Source organism: Schistocerca piceifrons, chromosome 1 (genome assembly GCF_021461385.2).
Source record: "Schistocerca piceifrons isolate TAMUIC-IGC-003096 chromosome 1, iqSchPice1.1, whole genome shotgun sequence".
NCBI classification, from domain to species: Eukaryota; Metazoa; Arthropoda; class Insecta; order Orthoptera; family Acrididae; genus Schistocerca; species Schistocerca piceifrons.
Genome location: NC_060138.1, coordinates 19,723,188 through 19,743,490, shown reverse-complemented (window position 1 = coordinate 19,743,490; position 20,303 = coordinate 19,723,188). Strand labels below are relative to the sequence as shown.

Here is a 20,303-nt window from a genome sequence, read left to right as displayed (position 1 = left end):
GGGACTGGATTTGCTATTTTCTGACAGAAAGCTCAGAGTTCTTTGTACTTGATGGACTGACATTGAGTAAATCATAACTGGTATCTTGCATTATCCAAGGAAGTGTTATAGGCCCTTGCTGTTCCTAATCTATGTAAACGATTTAGCAGCCAATGTAAGTACCCCTCTTAGATTGTTTGCAGATGATGATGATGTTTGCCATCTCATAAAGCCATCAGAAAATCTAAAAAAATTGCAAAATGATTTATACAAAATATCTGTATGGTGCAAAAAGTGGCAACTGACTCTAAACAACAAAAATTGTGAAGCCCTCCTCACAAGTTCCAAAACAAATACATTAAAAATTTTGGTTACACAATAAATCACTCAAATTTAAAAACTGATTCAACTAAATGCTTAGGGATTGCAATTACAAGGAAATTACTATTATAACATAGAAAGTATTGTGGGGAAGGCGAACCAAAAATTTCATTTTACTGGCGGAACACTTAGAAGATGCACCAAATCTACTAAAGAGGCTACCTACCCTGGATGCTCATTTGTCCTCTTCTGGAGCACTGCTGCAAGGTAAGGGATTCTTACCTGATAGGACTGGCAGAAGAGGAATTCCGACAGGAGGAGAGTTCAAAGAATGCAGTTGACTTCTGTATTATCACGAAGTAGAGGACACAGTGTCACATATAAGATACACTGTTTTGTACAGCTATCATTAAAACAAATGCGCTTTTGCTGTGGTGAGATTTTTTTCACAAAATTACAATCACCAAATTTATCTTCTGACTACAAAAATGTTTTGATGACTCAGACCTACACAGGCAGAAATCAGCATTGCAATAAAACAAGAGAAATAAGATCTCGTATGGGAAGATTTATGCCTTCATTTTTTCCATGTGTTTTTTCAAGAAACAGCCCGAGAGTGGTTCATCGAATCCTCCACCGAGTACTTGAGTTTCAATTGCAGAGTAGTGATGTTGATGCAAACAGGTTGGTGTAGGCATAGCAATACATGGCAAAGGAATAGAAATGCAGATGCTAATTGTGAAGACGACCTTAAAACCATATTAAATACAGTGGATATTAACTGAATTTTCCATCAGTGGTTGGCAGAACATGATAATAATATATAATAGAAAAATGTTTTGTAATGATCTGTAAAATGATGTTTATTTGATCACGAACCAGCTTTCGGATTCCTAGGCTATCTTTCAGTGACAAGTGAACATAGAAAACAGATATAAAAATGATCGACGACTTATACAGGTGTTACTTGTACAGGAGTAAAGGGAAATAAAAATAAAAAAAGAAAAGAAAAGGAAAAAGAAGAGACATATTGTTTATAAAAGAACACATTGCATTTTTTCACTGATGGTTATGATTTATGTGTTTATACAGTGTCTGTATCTTCACAATACAATGTCCTTCAGATGTGCATACATGCCTGAATGAAAAGACATTGCCACTGATGTTTACAGCTGCAGTAAACATTACAAAATGGATTCATACCCTGCAACTATACATTCTGACGTCAGCTGTTTGCGACACATGGACATTTGTGCTTGACTGAGACAAAAACCTGGGTTTCCCACTTATTGTGAGTGCTTGCCTTAACCACTTCAGCTATCGGAACAAGATACAGACGCCATAAAAACACAAACATTGTAACCATCAATGATATAGCCGTGCCTCGGCAGGCTAAAATGGTTATATAACGTCCCCCTATGTGGGAATTGCTAACTATATGAGTGTAAGGATTGTGACTATGTGACATATGGAAGTCTGGAACGGTTATGGAGGCATATTCCGACAGCTGAAGTGGTTAGCGTGATCACTTGCGATAAGCTGAAAATCCAGGTTTCAGTCATGGTCTGGCAAAAATTTTAAGTATCACAAACAGCTGACATCAACACACAGTCACAGAATGGGAATCTATTTCGTAATTACATTTTTTTGTCACATAGAAATAATTACAATACCTAAAACCGGGGGAGGGACAAATCTCTTATGTGGAGGTATATTAAACAACTTATGAGAAATAAGATGAATTTAATACTATGCTGGTATTCTGTGTCACATATGCCAAGAAGCCAAAAGCCTGTTCATAACGAAGTAAATATAATTTTGCAGAACATTAGGAAGTGTTTTCCTATTTAACATTAGAATGGATATAGTTATGGCAGGAGAATAACACATGAAAATTAATGTGTCTAAAACAATGGTGATAAAATTTAACTCAACTAGTTATTTAGTAAGCAAATTCACTAGACATGGAAGAAGCAGGATGCCACAGTAAAATGTGCCTTCAATAAAGAAAAGGAGATAACCTCAAAAAGCAACAGCCTACAAGTCAGAAAAAGATGTTTGAAAGTGTGTGTTTGGAGTGTGGCACTGTATGGCTGTTAGGCACTGGCTCTGACTACAGAGTGAACTGATAAGCTTACAAATTATAAAGTCAGTACACTGTGGGAGACAGGACGATACTATTAAATGGTTCAAATGGCTCTGAGCACTATGGGACTTAACATCTGATGTCATCAGTCCCTTAGAACTTAGAACTACTTAAACCTAACTAACCTAAGGACATCACACACATCCATGCCCGAGGTAGGATTCAAACCTGCAACCGTAGCGGTCATGCAGTTCCAGATTGAAGCACCTAGAACCGCTCGGCCACTGCGGCCAGCGATACTATTAAAAAAAAAGAAGTGTTCAAGTTATTGGCCATCTACTGAGAGACAACGTGCTCCTAAAACCAATACCATGAGGGTATGCCAATAGAAAAGGAACTAAAGGCAGGCTGTGACCGAGGTACACAGAAATAAAACAATGGAAACTACAGGTAGGAATGTCAACAATGTAGGAGAAACAGATTGCTACTTACCATAAAGAAGACATGACAAGTGGCAGACAAGCACAGTTAAAAGACAAAAGTCTTCTTTACAGTAAGTAACAATCTGTCTCTCCCTACATTGTACATAGGAATAATGAAGAAGAAGAAGAAGAACGTGAAGACTGTCAATCTATTGTTATTGATGCTGTTAACTAGACTCCTGCCAACAAATTCTGACAATGAACACTAATGGGGAAGATTTCCTTGTATCTCTTGTTGCAGAACGTTGGAAATGTTGCCTCAGTAAAATTTTAATGGCACTAAATTATTAATTTCTTCTGACTTCTGCAGAAATAAATTATTTTTATGTCATTTAAACTGTACAAACTTTACTGCCTTTCTGATTATACTTCCATAATAATATTTTTTTTAAAGAAAATAGGTGTAATGGTATTACCGAACTGTAAGTCACAAAGTATGAAACAGTATTACATTCTACGAAGATATTTTCAGAACTCTTCATTCATTATTTACTTCTTCTTCATGTCTATTCAATAAAAGTACACATGTTTGAGACACACACGCATGCACTCACTCACACACACACACACACACACACACACACACACACACAGGGGGGGAGGGGGGGGGGAGGGAGAGAGGGAGGGAGAGAGGGAGGGAGGGAGGGAGGGAGGGAGAGAGAGAGAGAGAGAGAGAGAGAGAGAGAGAGAGAGAGAGAGAGAGAGAGGGGAGGGGGGGGGGTATTGCTACAAGCTATTTAATACTTTAAAGCACACAATGGACTAAGACAACTTACCAAATAGATTTCCAACAATAGCTTTGTACAAAAAGTTGTTAAGAAAGCTGCACATAACAACAAAATCTGTCAGCCGAAAAGGTTTCTGTTGCTCATACATTTCCAGGTCATCAAGAATTCTGCAATCCAAGAGAAAAAGCTGATAATTACTAGATAAAGAGAGTTAAATTATTTGCGTTCATATTAAATGAGAAAAGGAAACAACTCAGCAAGTAGTAGACACACTTGGACATTGAAAGGCACATATACAATGTTGTTGACTTTGATAGTTTTTGACAAATCCACTGCCACTCTGGAGGCAGACTTGGGTGAGGGATTCTCTTGAACAGAGTGGGTGAGAGGAGAGAGATGTATGGAATGGTGAGTATGGCTGACAGCTGGAAGGGAGAGGCAATAGAAATGTGGTGCCAGCACCAGTCAAGCTCATTCTCGCTGTAGGCAGGGGGAATTGCAGGAAGCACACAATGCCATGGAGTATTTGATTGGGAATGGGAAATAGAACCAAAGAAGGGGAGACACCAGGAAACTGGGTGTGGTTGACGGATGGGGAAAGTTGGAATCCTGGGTTACATACAGGTGGAGGTGTGTAAGGAGCAGGTGCCTAGCAGAGATCGAGGTCAGGATGATTATGGAATCGAAGCCTTTGCTGCAAAGATAACTCCCATCCGTGTAAATCAAAAAAGCTAATGTCACATGGTGGTGGTGGGAGGGGGGGGGGGGTTGTGGTTGTAGTGGGGAGGGGGGTGGGGAAGCAACCAAGGATCCAGTTGGCAGGATTTATGACCAAAAATGAGCACACTGTGGTAAGCAGCGAGTTCTGTCATTGGGCAGTCAACTTTGCTCTTGGCAACACTTTTGTGGTGGCCATTTGTTCGAATGAACAGCCAGTTGGTGGTAATGCCCACATAAAAACTGTGAAGAAATTGCAGGTTTCAGAGGTGGCCCTTCAACAGGACAGGATAAGCCTGAGAGGAACTGGAGCACCATGTGCCAGGTAGGTGTATTGGACCAGTCTTGCACCTGGTTGTTCCACAGTGATATGGTCAACATGGCAAGGGCATGTGGGTGTGGCATATGAATGGACCAGGATGTTGTGTAGGTGGGTGGGTGGCAAAATACCAGTATGGGTTACAGCGGTGGGAAGCATTGGGGGTAGGATCTTCCTCATTTCTGAGCATGACGATAATTAGTCAATGTACATGATGAAAAGAAAAAGTTCTGGTATCGGCCACAACTGGGCATTGAGTGAATTGAGTGGCACCAAGTGAACATTTGTCTCAGTCTGGGACCCAAACCCAGATCTCCCGCTTTACGTAAGTGGTCACCTTACCCGCTCTGGCTATCTGAGTATGCTTTCTGTGTGACCTAAACGTATCCAAAACAACAGACACCACACACATATATATAAATAATATATTATGAATATAATAGGGAAACATTCCACTTGGGAAAAATATATTTAAAAACAAAGATGATGTGACTTACCATACGAAAGCACTGGCAGGTCGATAGAAACACAAACAGACACATACATACACACAAAATTCTAGCTTTCGCAACCAACGGTTGCTTCGTCAGGAAAGAGGGAAGGAGAGGGAAAGACGAAAGGATGTGGGTTTTAAAGGAGAGGGTAAGGAGTCATTCCAATCCCGGGAGCGGAAAGACTTACCTTAGGGCGAAAAAAGGACGGGTTACACTCGCACACACACACATATATCCATCCACACATATACAGACACAAGCAGACATAAGGAATATGTCTTAAAGCAGGAAATCCAGGTTTGAGTTCCAGTCTGCCATAAATTTTCATTTAAATGCCCAATTGTGGAAGATGTCAATTTATTTCCTTTCATCAAGTACATGCATGGCTTCGTGATCAAGAGATATGTCAGAAAGAACAGACACCACACATATGAGTACAAGGTGGGATCAAGTATAAATGAGATTTTTGTTCCTGAACATCAACAGTTGGTAGGACTAGCCCCACATTTCTGCAACGCTTAGGCGGGACCATTAGAAGTGAGGAGAGCGTGCTGTTAGATATTTCCTTTCGTTTACTCAGTAACGCTCATGATTTCTGAGCAACATTTGCACCCCTCCATTGCACAACAGATGATTATCAAATTTCTTGCTTTTGAAGGAGTTACAGCGGCGAAAATTTGCCAAAGACTGACTGCACAGTACGGTGATAAAACATTGTCAAGGATGCACGTGTTTGTCTGGCATAAAAAGTTCAAGGAAAGACAACAATGTGTGGGAAATCAGCAACACAATCACCATCCTCAGACCAGCATTACAGACAAAAATATTTGTGCGGTTAAAGACAATATTGACGATTGACGGGCGATAGTATCAGAAATTGCACAAAAAGTCAGAATCAGTTATGGAGGCTGTCAAGCAATCATCACAAATGACCTACAGTTCTGTAAAGTGTGTTCCAGATGGGTCCCTAAACTTCTGGCCAAAAATCTGAAGTTGAGACGTTTGGAGGTCTGTCAGAGGCTTACACCAAAGTTTGCGAAAGAAGGTGAAGCATTTTCGAGTCCGATCGTCACCTGCGACAAAACACGGGCTCACCACTACACTCCAGAATCCAAACGAGCCAATAAGCAGTGGCTGAGGAAAGGGGAGGCAGCACCAGTGAAAGCCAAGACTCAACTGTCAGCTGGTGAGGTTCTTTCAACCACTTTTTTCGATCAGCGAGACATTTTGCCAATCGATTTTTTGTTCGAGCAATGCACAATCAATGCCGCTTACTACTGCGAACTGTCGAACAAGGCGAGAGCTGCATATCGCCGCAAAACATGAGACCAATCCATTCGACAGGTCATCCTCCTTCACGACAATGTGCGACCCCATACTGCAGCTCTAACTGTCTCCGAGCTACAGGTTAGGCACTGGACTACAATTTATCATCCTCCTTACACCCCGGACTTACCGCCCTGCGATTTCCATTTATTCGGACAGGTTAAAGAAGCTCTAGGAGGGCGACAATTTGAAGATGACGAGAATGTGGAAGACTTCGTGCGTAACTGGCTGGTGACACGACCCAGTTCTTTTTACGAGGTCATCAAAAAGCTGCCCATACACTGGGACAAATGCATATCCAAATCAGGAGACTATGTGGAAAAATAAATTATAATTGCCTTGAATTTTTCAATAAATGAATTTAAATAAAAAATAAAATCCCGTTTATATTTGGTCCACCCTCGTAATCAATGCCCTGGGATTGGATACGGGTCACTTGCTTCAGTCCAGGGTAATACTGGGTAATAAGGGTGGCTCTCATTTTCAGCTGGGTTTTGGGCACGGAAAGAGGATTTCTCGAGCCACCCAGTGAATATTTTTCACTGATTTTATAGTGCGTACAAAGGCCACAGCAAAGACAAACAAAGTGTGATGGGTACTAATTCAGTACACATGTCTCACCCAGTGGAGGCCCACCAGCCCTAATTCAGACCTCACGTGATCCAGAGGTATGGGACTTGACATATTCAGTTAATGCATAGTTGTCTAGACTCTTTCACTTTACCTCCATGTCAGGAGTGCCCTTATTCGATTGGAGTGCGGACAGTATTTTCGTAAGGGAAACGTAGCAGAAGCACCTCAGATCCAAAAAGTACCTGGCCACAAATTTTACAAATCAGATTGACAACATTACAGGAAGTGATTGTGCAATGGTTCAACAAAAAAATATTGTTATACATGGAAATCGGAAAAGTACCTGTTAAATTCTTATGTGATACACGTGTGTCTGTTTCTATGATCATTTGACATACTGGGAGAGTATGCGATTCAAACTGTAGTTTCATGGGCATCATGAAATTCCTTTAATAGATCACATGAAGCTTTCTGAGAAGTGTAAACATGTAAAAATGATAATGCATTCTCTTGTGGTCATTGATCCTTCTGCACAAATTATTTTTTGACTTAGAGCCTATCTGGAGCTGTCATTTCCCGTAAGTTCCCGGACAGTTTCACGAAACCTACAGTGTTCATTTGCGGAGCCTTAAATTGGGCTCGAGAGCATTACTCACAAAATGAGAAAAAAAGCACTGGCTACCATTTTATCATTTTTGAAGTACATACATTCTGTATTTCGGTTTATGGAAATGAATTTCATTTTGCTACAGACCACAAGCCTTTGCTGTTTTTGTCTGGGCCAGAGGCTAAAATGCTGGAAAGACTGGCTTACCACCTTTGTTGTTGGGCTTTTTCTTATCCTATTACTGTTACATCATTCATTATTTCTTGTCCTGTCGAGATTCTAATTCAGACACCACTTATGGACTTCAATTGAGTCCACAGTTGTAATTTGACAGGCAGGGAACTGTTTTCATATTGACTCTCAGGTCCAAAAACCTTATGTGGATTTCTCCATAAGTTCCAGGAAATTCTTAGTGGCGTCCCAGTAGTATTCCTCATTGCATCCGAGTGGTACAGTCTGCCAAATTGTAGGCCTCTGCACTGCCATACCTTCACCGTATTTTCATACTATGACGCAAATTCCAAATCTGCCAAGTCATCCTCATACCGATGACAAATGACAGGGGGTGCTGCCTGTGACTGCGCAGTTACACTACCTACACCTCTTTCGTCAGCCCCACAGGAGGATCTTCTGATTTAACATCTCACTCACTGTTACATGTACTGACCGCAAACGGATGGTGGCACACAGCTGTTTGGCCAGTCGGGCATATCAGCCAGCATCTCCACAGTCATCTTCCCCCTGGCTGGACTCTACTCAGCTGTGTGACTACCTGCAGGCGGATTTTTGGGGGGGGGGTCATGTGGCTCATCCTCATTTACTACTTTTTCCCATTTTTCCAATGTCACTGGGTTGCAGCAGACAACAATGACGGCAACAACTACTACTACAACTATTGAAGGTGCTCCCCACACTTTAGTCACAGACAATGAGCTGCAGTTTACACGGGTTGCCTTCTGACAAATCTGCACCTGTAATGGCATCGAAAACCTCACAACTTCTCTGCATCATCCCATCTCTTAACAGCCTGAAGTTTTGTCTCTACCTTCAACAAACAAATGACAATGGGTACAAGGACAGCCACGTTCGAACCAGCTATCAAAACACTTTCCTAGCTTCTTACAGAGCAATATCCTTTCGCAGCCACAGGCAGAGTTGCGGCACGGGTGCCCCGTCGGACGCGGCTCCGACATTTTCTGCCGCCACTTCCTTCGAGTCGAAGATGTTATGTCTTTTTGTGGAAGTGCTCCACCTCGTCACGTACCTTTGGGTGAAATCTAGGTCAGATACAGGGGTCAGCTCCAGTACACCAAGATCATCAACTGGCTCCAGTGGCAACTGCACAGGGATTGCCCCGCAGCCATCAGATCAACTTTGATTGTGACATCCTGGCCAGACATCTACATTATCCGAGCGACTACTGCAGCAGTAGCTGTCACTTCTGCACTGTGTTTTCAAGCATCTCACAAAGGACGTCGGGACATGTTGTCGTCCCATCTCCTTCGTACCAACTACTGGAGGCCCCCACGGGCTTCACTCTCATTTCCCCATCATTAGAGTCACCAGTCCTTCCAGTGTGGGGGCATTCAATAAGTAATGCAACATACTTATTTTCTGGAAGCACGTGGGTTTTGAGGTTCCAATACGTCATTTTATTCCCCACTATTTTGGCTACAAAACCCTTCTTTTTCAATACAATCTCCGTTCAGTGCGACCGCCTTATGCCACCAAACTGGGAAGACTTTTAGGTCCACACGGAACCACTTCCCTGGTCAACATCAGATCCAACATCTTGCTGCATCAATAATCTCCCCATAATATACGAATTGCTTCCCACGAAGAGCATCCTTCATTGAGCCAAACAAATGGATGCTGGAAGGTGTGAGATCCAGGTTGCAGGGTGGATGAGGAAGAACAATCCAATGAAGTTCCGTGAGCTCCTCTCTGGAGTGCAGACTTGTGTGAGGCCTTACTCCGTCACAGATAATGAAAGAGTCATTAACATTTTTGTGGTGACGAACACGCTTAAGTCGTTTAGTCAGTTTCCTGATGGTAGCATAATACACTTCAGAGTTGATCGTTGCACAGTTAAGGAGAAGATCAAACAGAATAATCTCTTCAGAGTCCCAGAAGACTGTAACCACGATTTCTCCGGCTGAGGATGACAATTCCAACATCTATTTGGAGAAGAGGTGGTGTGCCGCAAGTCTACGGATTGCCGCTTTGTCTCCGGTTCAAAGTAATTAACTCATGTCTCGTCGTGTGTGAAGGTGTGTGACGAAAATTGTCACAATCGGCATCATAACACACAAGAAGCTCTCCACAGGTGGTCCTTTGTTCTAGTTTAAGGTCTTATATTAGGTGACGAGGAACCCGACGGGCACACATTTTTGAGGACCCCAACTGGTTGACGAGTGTGCAGGCACTACCAACATAGGTGTACAGTTGTGAAGCGAGGTGTTTGATTGTAACCCACTGATCATCTCGAGTGAGAGCGTCTGCACATTGTAATACTGCACGAGTCACAGCTGTGTGTGGCCGGCTGGCACGTGAGAGACAGTATAGTATAGGATTGCAGGACCTCGGTGTGATAGTAACAGATGCCTCGGTCAACGACTCACTGTGCTTTTGGTCACAGCTGGGTCTCTGAGGAGGAGGAGGAGGAGGAGGAGGGTCGACAATGAGGTCATTAAAGATTAGGTGTAAGTTTGAACTATGGAAGTGTTGGGAAGGAAATTGGCTGTGCCCTTTCAAAGGAAATATTTGCTGAAGTGATTTAGGGAAATGATGGAAAACCTAAATCAGGATGGTCAGATGCATGTTTGAACCATCATCCTCCTGAATGTGAGTCCAGTGTGCAAACCACTGCGCCACCTCACTCGGTGTCTCTGCAGGCATTCTGCACGAACCTAAGAACATCTGCAATCCTCTGCTATTCCGCCAAAAGAAACTCGGTGACAGCTCTCTGCTTGGAACTCACCAGATGCCATTTTGAAGGCTATCATAGCAGGCTATCATAGCACTGCCACCCACTGGAACTTCATGAAATTATAGGGGCTTAAGCAGGAATATTCTATAATGTCTTACAACAAATTCTGCATTTTTTCAACCAAAATTGGCTGAGAAAAACAAAATGTGTTGTATTACTTTTTGAATGTCCCTCGTATATCAGGTATTTATTTGCTCGTTACCACTGCAAACGAGCATGTATTGTCCATAAATGTCAGAACTTAAAATAGTAATCCTGTAGAAACACTGTTCCAAGAAGGGATACAAATGCTGACTAAACTGAAATAGACATGAAGAGTTTCTAAAGAACAACTCAACAATACATGATAGGGCTCAAACCACAGTAACTGGTAGCTGTACTAACACTTCTGAAGATGCATTATAAAAAAGGCTTCAATCAACACATTAGTGTTGGCATTACACCTTCACTATGTGACTCAGCGTTGGAATCAATTCCATCAGATCATGTTCACGCATGATTTCCTTGGAAGGTGTTGCATGTTCATGAGATATAATATCATAAGCCACATGTAGATTAGCTCCCCCATCCTCAAACTGTTTGAATGTGAAATCAGTTATCTTTATCATTTTTCATTTGTGGAAGTGCAGCTAAATAGTTTCTAGTAATTATACATAGTGCACTTCCAAATACTGTAGCAGCATCTCGCTGACTCCCACTTACATCATTTAGTTGGTTTTTTTGTCACAAATAGTACTGACTGCCTCCATTGCCAAACTGATAGTGAGACTGCCATTGTTGTGGAATATAGGCACGTCATTCACAGACGAATGGATTCAAAAGAATGGTTAACTAAAGAGAATGGAAGGACTGAGGAATGATTTCGAAGGAACGGCCATACACTGCTACGTCTCATTCCTTGAATGACTGCGGCTGGTCCTCACTCCAGGAGAAGTCGCAGCGTGCCTCGTTCCCGCCTCTTGTCTCATTCTTTTTGAGACAGTCACTCATTCCACATTCCATATAATTATATAACTTATATAAAGATTAAGTTGTATGACACACATACTTTTTTTCAGGTTTCATCTGCTTCATTTAATATCTTGTTTTTAAGGTATATATATATATATATATATATATATATATATATATATATATATATATATATATACACACAAAAAGAAAGATGATGAAACTTACCAGACAAAAGCACTGGCAGGTCGATAGACACACAAACAAACACAAACATACACACAAAATTCTAGCTTTCGCAACCAATGGTTGCCTCGTCAGGAAAGAGGGAAGGAGAAGGAAAGACAAAAGGATATGGGTTTTAAGGGAGAGGGTAAGGAGTCATTCCAATCCCGGGAGCGGAAAGACTTACCTTAGGGGGAAAAAAGGACAGGTATACACTCGCACACACACACATATCCATCCACACATACACAGACATAAGCAGACATTTGTAAAGGCCTGCTTATGTCTGTGTATGTGTGGATGGATATGTGTGTGTGTGCGAGTGTATACCTGTCCTTTTTTCCCCCTAAGGTAAGTCTTTCCGCTCCCGGGATTGGAATGACTCCTTACCCTCTCCCTTAAAACCCATATCCTTTTGTCTTTCCTTCTCCTTCCCTCTTTCCTGACGAGGCAACCATTGGTTGCGAAAGCTAGAATTTTGTGTGTATGTTTGTGTTTGTTTGTGTGTCTATCGACCTGCCAGCGCTTTTGTCTGGTAAGTTTCATCATCTTTCTTTTTAGATATATTTTTCCCACGTGGAATGTTTCTCTCTATTATACTTTATATATATATATATATATATATATATATATATATATATATATATATATATATATATATTTTAATTTTACTGTAAGAAATTTCATATACAAATTGCAATTTTTGCATTCTTCCAAAAATAAAACCTGATGCTTAGGGGGCTTCTCATTTTTTCCTTTGTGCTGCCACCTACTTTAGTTTCTTTGTGCAAAAAATTGACATGTTTGTGATTTATGCTCCACAAGAAAAGGGGAAGGGGTGCCTCTCCATTTGAAAAACAGTAGAACGGCATAAAATCGCACTTTCTTTTCATCTCAAAAAATGTTCACAAGCAACATTTTAGCAAAAAATTATATTACTTTCATGTTTAGTATCAATACTGTATTGCTGCATTAAATTTAATGATATAACCTGTAAACCTACTAGTTACTAAGTCTGTGAGGCAAATATGATGAGAAAATCAAATTTTCTTCTAAACATACGTATTCTTTAATGAAGTCTTTTTGTGCTTTGAAACCTTAAGGAGATACTCAGACACAAACTGAAGTACGTATAGCTTCTATTCCCTCCTCCTCCTCTTCTTCTTCTTCTTCTTCTTCTTCTTCTAAGTGTTCCATGAACTTGACGCCTGTCTTTATCAGGTACAGGTAATTTATAAGGTTTAGTTTGGTGACCAAGAATAGAGTGGTGACATCTTCATTTACATGTCACTAGAATCTGCCTTAAGGAACTTGTCACACGAATCTGACTGTTTAAATATGCTCTTATTTTATTAAAACCAAGCAATTCAATCCCGTTAGTCATAATTTTTGGGATCTCATCGATTCCTACTTGAATCCGTATGTATCTTCACCTGTTGGTTCTGCTTCATGATTCACTGTTGTTACAGTTTTTATTTTTTATTCAGAGGATTAAGGTGACAGAACAAGGGACAGGAACAATTAATGATAGTTCATGTTTAGTAAAACCACATGCAGAATATCATTATCGACAATCTGATAAATACAGGTGAAGTTTTGAAATAATTCTTAAGTTCAAATACAGAGTTTTGGCTTCTGAAGAAGCAAAGGATCATACTTTGATACATATAGTGATAAGGAAAATACAAACAAAGCAAACTGCAGTCTATTCTTGTGCTCATAATCCAGTTCATCATGGAACAGAAAGTTTTTCAGTACATAAATTGTTTTTGTCGTCCACCTTGCATGGTGGGCTCCTTTCGAGCACAGAAAGATACTCCATGAGCTGGTCTTTCAAGAACAGAATTCACAGTTAATTCAAAAAATATCAATACAGGGTGTTTCACAATGATCATTCGAACCAAAAAAGTCAAGTAAACACAGTCTCTAAAACACATACTTTAAGAGCTATGAGCAAGTCTTTATCTTCAATACCGTGAAACAAATCTTTTCTACTCCAAGCTCTTTGCTTTCCATATTTTTGGAACTGGTAGTATGCACCAAAACAAGAAAAGAAAGTCCAGTAAACATGTGCATACCATAACAGCTATGAGCACTTGTTCATCTTCACTTCTTTGAAACACAACTCTTTTACCAAAATTTTTTCATCAAGACACATGTACCTTTCAAAGGAGTCGTATTTTATGCCACTGTGACAGAGACAAATGATTTCACAGGAAAGTCATTCAGTGCGAGTTTTATAAAACACTTTTTCCTGTCCTTTTCCAAAGTAAGAAACAACCGAAATATGCATAAAAATCAGCAGCACTAAACGGGTTTTGGATTATTCTTTTCTTTTCTTTCAAATACATTTGTACGTAAAATGTATCTTTCAAGTACATAAATACATAATTTACTGATTTGTTGCTTTTCATATCTGTTTGACTCTCATCTCTTAATGGCTGCCAGTGCTTGCTCAGAAGTTCTCTTTCTTAAATAACTAATAGGTCATTCCATACATATCTTTTGGGGCACTTTTCAACTGCCAACTGATAAAAAACTGTTTATCTTTTTCGATTGTTAAGATCTCCAAAGCAATGACTTATGCTAATTCGTCTAAGATTGAAAAAATTCTTGTCTCTTTTCACTTATTAAGTTTTGACGATCTCCTGGCACATTTACATAGTTGCTGCCATTGCTGAAACAAACTTCCTCATTTTGCAGTTTCTCAGCTCCTGTGTCGGAAGGTGTTAATTTTCCATATAAATCTTCATTTCTCACACAGTATGACACTTTGATGCATAGTTACTTTTCACATCCACAAACTGTAAAACAAAACTACACTGGTGTCCAAAATTGAAGTAACAAACCAGTATTTCCCCTTCCTCTGTCTAATTCATGATATAGTCATAGAAACTGTCAATAGCTATCCGTACAATCGTGTCCTGCATGGAAGATGGCACTGTGGTCAACAGACAACCACACCAGAGGTAACATCAGGGAAACTATGAAACTGGATAGTGTTTGCCAGGTAGTCTCGCATCCACGATTGCAGTGTACACAGTCACAGATGGTGGAGTATGGGACAGAAAAGATGCCCACCAGACTCTCTCTGGTGAAGGGCAATGGGGAAAGAATGGAAGCAGGACAGTTGCAAACTGATGTGGCACAATGGCTTAATGTGAATTGTTCTGTTGTTTTTTGGATTTAGCAACAGTTTTTAGAGATTGAAACTGTATCCCAAAGACTAGGGCAGTGCTGACCATTAGTAACATTAGAAAGAGAGAACCATTATTTGGCTATAGGAGCACAATGGTACTGCCTCAGTAATGCACAGCAACCGGCGTCTGACATCGTGCATCCACTGGACATGTTGTATCAAGCCAAACGGTGTACAGAAGGCTTCAGAAGAGTGGCCTTTACTGTCAGAGATGTGTTCTATGTGTACCTCTGACAGGTCTTCACAGAAGGGAACACGTAGAGTGGAGCTGTCAAAATGCCACCTGGACAGTCAACAGTTGGCCAAGATTGTTTGCACAGATGAGTCCTAATTTGATCCGGACAGTGATTCTCAATGGATTCGTGTTTGGAGTGAATGTGGAAGATGATTTTGGGACCCAACCACTGTGGAAAGAGACCGGTATCGAGGGGGATCCCTAATGGTGTGAGCACGGATTATACTGACCACTTGAACACCTCTTTGTGAAACTGTACGGTTAAATCGGCAAGACTCAACTGCTGTAAGGTATCGTGAAGAGATCTTGGGGCCTCATGTCCAGTTGTTGTTAGGTGCTGTGGGCTCAGACTTGCTCAACCTCATAGAGCATGCATGGTTGATGTTTTCTTGGAAACAGAAGATATTGCATGCCAGACGTAGCCTGTCTGCTCTTCCGATTTGAATTCCATGAAGCATGTCTGGAAAGCACTACAGAGGTATGTTTGATGATATCAGCATCCATCAACCACTCCTCAACCACAGGAAGACTGGCTGTTATTGCCCCAACATGAGACTGATGACATCATTCATAGCATGCACCACCATTGACAGGTCTGCATTTCTGCCAGAGATGGTCACACCCCATACTGAGCCCATTAACAACTTGTTGGAATATGTGCGTAAATCTGTTAAGTAGCTAAAAATGAAGAACATTTTTGTCTACCTTTATTCATGTTGCAGTTGTTGTTCTTTATATTGTTTCTAGTTTCCTATCACCTGATTATATTGTTTTATGCCAAAATAAATGCAACCTTGCAAAATTTTGGTTTCTTGCTTTAATTTTGGACACCAGTGTATTAATGTTGGCATGACAGACGATAGTTTACTTCCAGTTACTTCAAGTTGGTAATGCCAACACAAATTTATAATTTTATGTAAATGAACTGAAAACCAAAACATTGTACTTGCTATGATTACAAGCTTCTTTCAAAAGTGGATTAAGTTTGGAATGTTCTCACTGGGTTGCAAATGCGTTCTGTAGTTCACATTTTCATTCAGCTTGTTCCATGCCCTCTCTGACTGGCTTATGGTCACTGGCCCATTACATCACCCAACTAATGTGATGCGTGCCGAGCACCCATTCAGCTAAGGAAATCTAAGTACACAACTTTTCTACATTAGATAATCTATGAATTTAGCATGCAGAGGAAATACTTGTACATATTTAATATTTTTTTTTCAGGAAATTTATCTACAACCCCTACACACACAATTACAGAAAAAAGGAATGGTTCATGAATAAAAATGAATGGTTCCCAAAAAGAAACAATCAACAGTGAGCAACCGGGTGAGGCAAAAGTGTCGATATGCTGCTACAAAAGTTGAACAGTGTGGGGAGTCATAATGGCGTCTGGTATGGATTGTCTATAGGTAGGGACGCAACTTACAGGATACAGCAGCTATTGCGACAGTGGGAGCCATCTTAAAATCCGCCATTCTGGATTTGGGTTACGTGTTTCAAATGGGAAGGGGGTCATGTGGCACATCATTTTGATCTGACTCTTTCTCAGGAATACATAGGTGAAATCTGTTATAAAATATCTTTATTTTTGTTGGAGTTATGATCTGTTAAAGTTTGAAATTGCAAGGTGGTGATCAATTCTGTTTACTGTTGTGGGTGATTGACAATGGCACTTACACAGCAGGAACATAGTAGTGGATGAAGTACCAGAGGGATTACTGCCGACTTCAATGCCCAGCATCCTGAGAGAAATGAAACTTCACATATGACAGTACCCAAGTTATTGGATAAATTTCATGTAACAGGTTCTGTGGTGAACAAGCCACTCAGCAGATGTCCAAGAACAGCCACCAATGAGTAGACTGCAAGGGCAATCATGGCATCATTTGTGAAAAGTCTACACTGCTCCCACAGGTGTTCCACACACACATCAATGGCACCCATACAATTAAAGTTGCAACATCCTCTCTCGGAAATGAACTTGATTTGTGGGTGCAGTTTGCAGAATGGGCTTTGGCTCAGTGTATCAGCAATCCAAACTTCTTATACAGGTATTGTTCAGTGATGAAGCTAATTTTTTTGTGCAAGGAGAAGTAAGCAAACAGAATCATCATCACTGGTCAGATGCAAATCCCTCATGGGCAGATCCCTGTAGAGGTGCTGGTGGTGAAAAAATGATGGTTTGGTGTGGGATTTGGGACACAAGAATTGTGGGTCCAGTGTTTACTAATGGAACTTCAAATGGGGAGAGGTATTTATCACACTCCGTATTTATGGGTTTCTAACACTGTTGAACACGTAGAGTGATTTGCCAACCTTCTTCCAACAATACGGTGCACCTACCTGCTACACTACTGAAGTCAGACAGTTTCTGGATGAACAGTTTACAGGTCACTGAATACGTAGGAAGAGTCTTATCAAATGGCCACCACAGTTCCCTGATATTACACCTCTTGACTTTTATCTGTGCGGACATTTGAAATCGACTGTGTATGAGGTACAAATCAACAATGTAGCCCACCTTTGCGGGCATATTGAGAAGATGTTTGCCTCTATTGACCCATAGATTCTGCAATGTGTGCAGCAGGACCGGTAAACAGGACTCCGATTGTATGTGCAGCACCATGGAGCTCATTTTGAGCATATGCTGTAATGCTAATTCTGACAAGTGACCTACACTTTAACAGGTCTTAACTTCTATACAAATAAAGATATCTTAAAACAGATTTGATATGTGTATTCTTGAGAAAGAGGCAGTTCAAAATGATATGCCACATGACCCCCCCCCCCCCTTACCATTTGAAACATATAACTCAAATCCAATATGGTGAATTTCAAGATGGCCACCACTGTCGCCACAGCTACCAACACACAATACCTAACACACATAATGTGCGAATCTGGGGGAATACTTGCAATGCGTCTCCCCTAAACAGAATTTTTTTGTGCTCTATCCCAGCTGAACATACATGGCCTTTACTTTTTCAGTGAAGAAACTGTTAACTGCTGTTTCGTATTGTCATGGACTAGAACTGTGGCTTCTTGCTCAATTGGAAGAAGCAGAACCACAGGATTTTATTTGGTATCATGATGGTGCACCACCTCATTGGCACAAGTCAGTACACAACATGTTAATCAACACTTTGCTTGAGTGCTGAATTGGCTGCAATGGTACGGATGACAGTATTTGTTTTGCACGACCTCCACATTCACACATTCTGATGCCACACGATTTTTACCTTTGGGGATTCATGTGTGTATGTACCTCTGCTACCAGCTGATCGACCCAACTTAAGAAACAGTTGCAATAATTGCTCCAGATGCACTAATCAAGGTTTCGGAAGAATTCGCTTATCGGTTCATTGCGTGCCGTGTTGAACACTTGTATGAAAAACTGTTTGAGTTGCTCTTTCATTTGATGTATTACATATAATTGTAAGCTGAATGTAACAAATACTACAAAACCTTAAAATCACAACATTCATTTTGAAACACTCAGTGTTTAAATTCACACACAAAATATATTTCCACTCAGCCCAATGTACTATACCACTCACGTACAGAATCAACCTAACAGTGAAAACCATATGGCACTTTTCTAATGCCCTCTTCCCTTTTTGTGGCCATTATGTGTAATTTTCAAATGTTACAGCATAAAATTTTTATGCATATCTCTGATAATCACATTTTGATTTTCAGAAATGGCATGAATTATTTTCAGTTAATATCACTGCCTGATCTTCTTTGTAGCATTGAAAATTTGCTGTAATAGTAACTCTTTTAACATTCTCACTGAACCTCAACAAATTATGAGTGGTCATCTTTTCTTGCTTCACTGTCTCCTCTTTTCTCTCACTATCTATACTTTCCACTATCCATACAGTCACCATCTTGAAGGATTCTAGCATGCATAACGCCGTAAATATCTTTCTTCTGCCTCGTTTAAGGTCTTCTAGGTATCCTTCTTCCTTTGGGATACCAATTCCGTATCTGTTTTGGTCACTTACTTTTAAGTGTTTTTTCCAATGTGCCCATACTACAGAAGATGTTTTGTTTCAATTTTAACAATTATAGTCCCTTCTATGGCGATTATTTCTCTGATCCTAGAACACTTTACATGTTCAAGCCTCCAGATACCACTACTACTTTGCAATAAATCCATTTCAAAAACAAGGAAATTCGCTTTACTTAGCTCTGCTCTACTCAGTCCCCACATTTCTTCACCATACATCCACAACACAGTTTAGTAGCCTTGTTGTTTGTTTCCCTTTGTCAGCTGTTATTTACTTATTATTTACTTTCAAAACCTTCAGCAAATATCTCCACTAGGAACCTGAAAGCTTTGCATCTTTTTATTTATTTATTTATTTTAGTCTGGTCTTTAAATCTTTGAGTTTTCCACCATAAATCCGTAGGTACTCAGTATCTGCTACACTATCAGGTGTTAAAATGTTTATTACTTCCACTGGCTCCTCGTTTTCCTTTTCTTTTATTTTTATTTTTTTGTTACGGCTATGTTTTATATTGCAAACATTCCTTTGCTGTTGTTTTACAATATAAACATTCTGTTACTACATTATTGTCCAGATGTAAATTCATATCGCTTTTTTGGTGTCTCAATCTATTTTCTCTATTATCAATAATATTATGAAAAGGATAGATTGTTGCTCACCATAAAGATGACATACTGAGTTGCAGACAAGCAAGATAAAAAGACTGTTACATATAAGCTTTCAGTCAAAGCTTTCTTCAGAAAAGAAAAATGCACAAATATTCACAAAAGCAAGTGCACCTCGCATAAACACACAACCACTACCTCCGACAAGACTGCAACAGAAATGCTTCAAACGTGAATGACAATCCCGCAACGGAGAGGGAAGCATAATAGGGTACGGGTGGTGGGTGAGTGGGGGAAGAGGAAGTAGAGGTGCAGGCAAAGCATGCAGGGACTAGAGGTGGCAGGACAGGGCTAACAGGCGGCAGGGGAGGAGACAGAGGTGAGCGGAAAGGGAAAAGACTGGGGAGGGGAGGGGGGGAGGGACATGGGGTGCCGGCAGAGAACAGCACAC

General features: G+C 40.5%; 1 protein-coding gene across 2 annotated transcripts in view; it reads right to left on the bottom strand.

Moving 5' to 3' along the window:
- The window catches only part of LOC124794779 (ubiquitin-protein ligase E3B), a 283,854-nt gene that overhangs the window by 156,984 nt on the left and 106,567 nt on the right, over positions 1 to 20,303 (bottom strand). For both annotated transcript variants that reach the window (XM_047258416.1, XM_047258425.1), the window contains exon 8: positions 3,645 to 3,763. In XM_047258416.1, the coding sequence (XP_047114372.1) occupies positions 3,645 to 3,763 (119 nt within the window). The remainder of the gene's footprint in view (positions 1 to 3,644; positions 3,764 to 20,303) is intronic.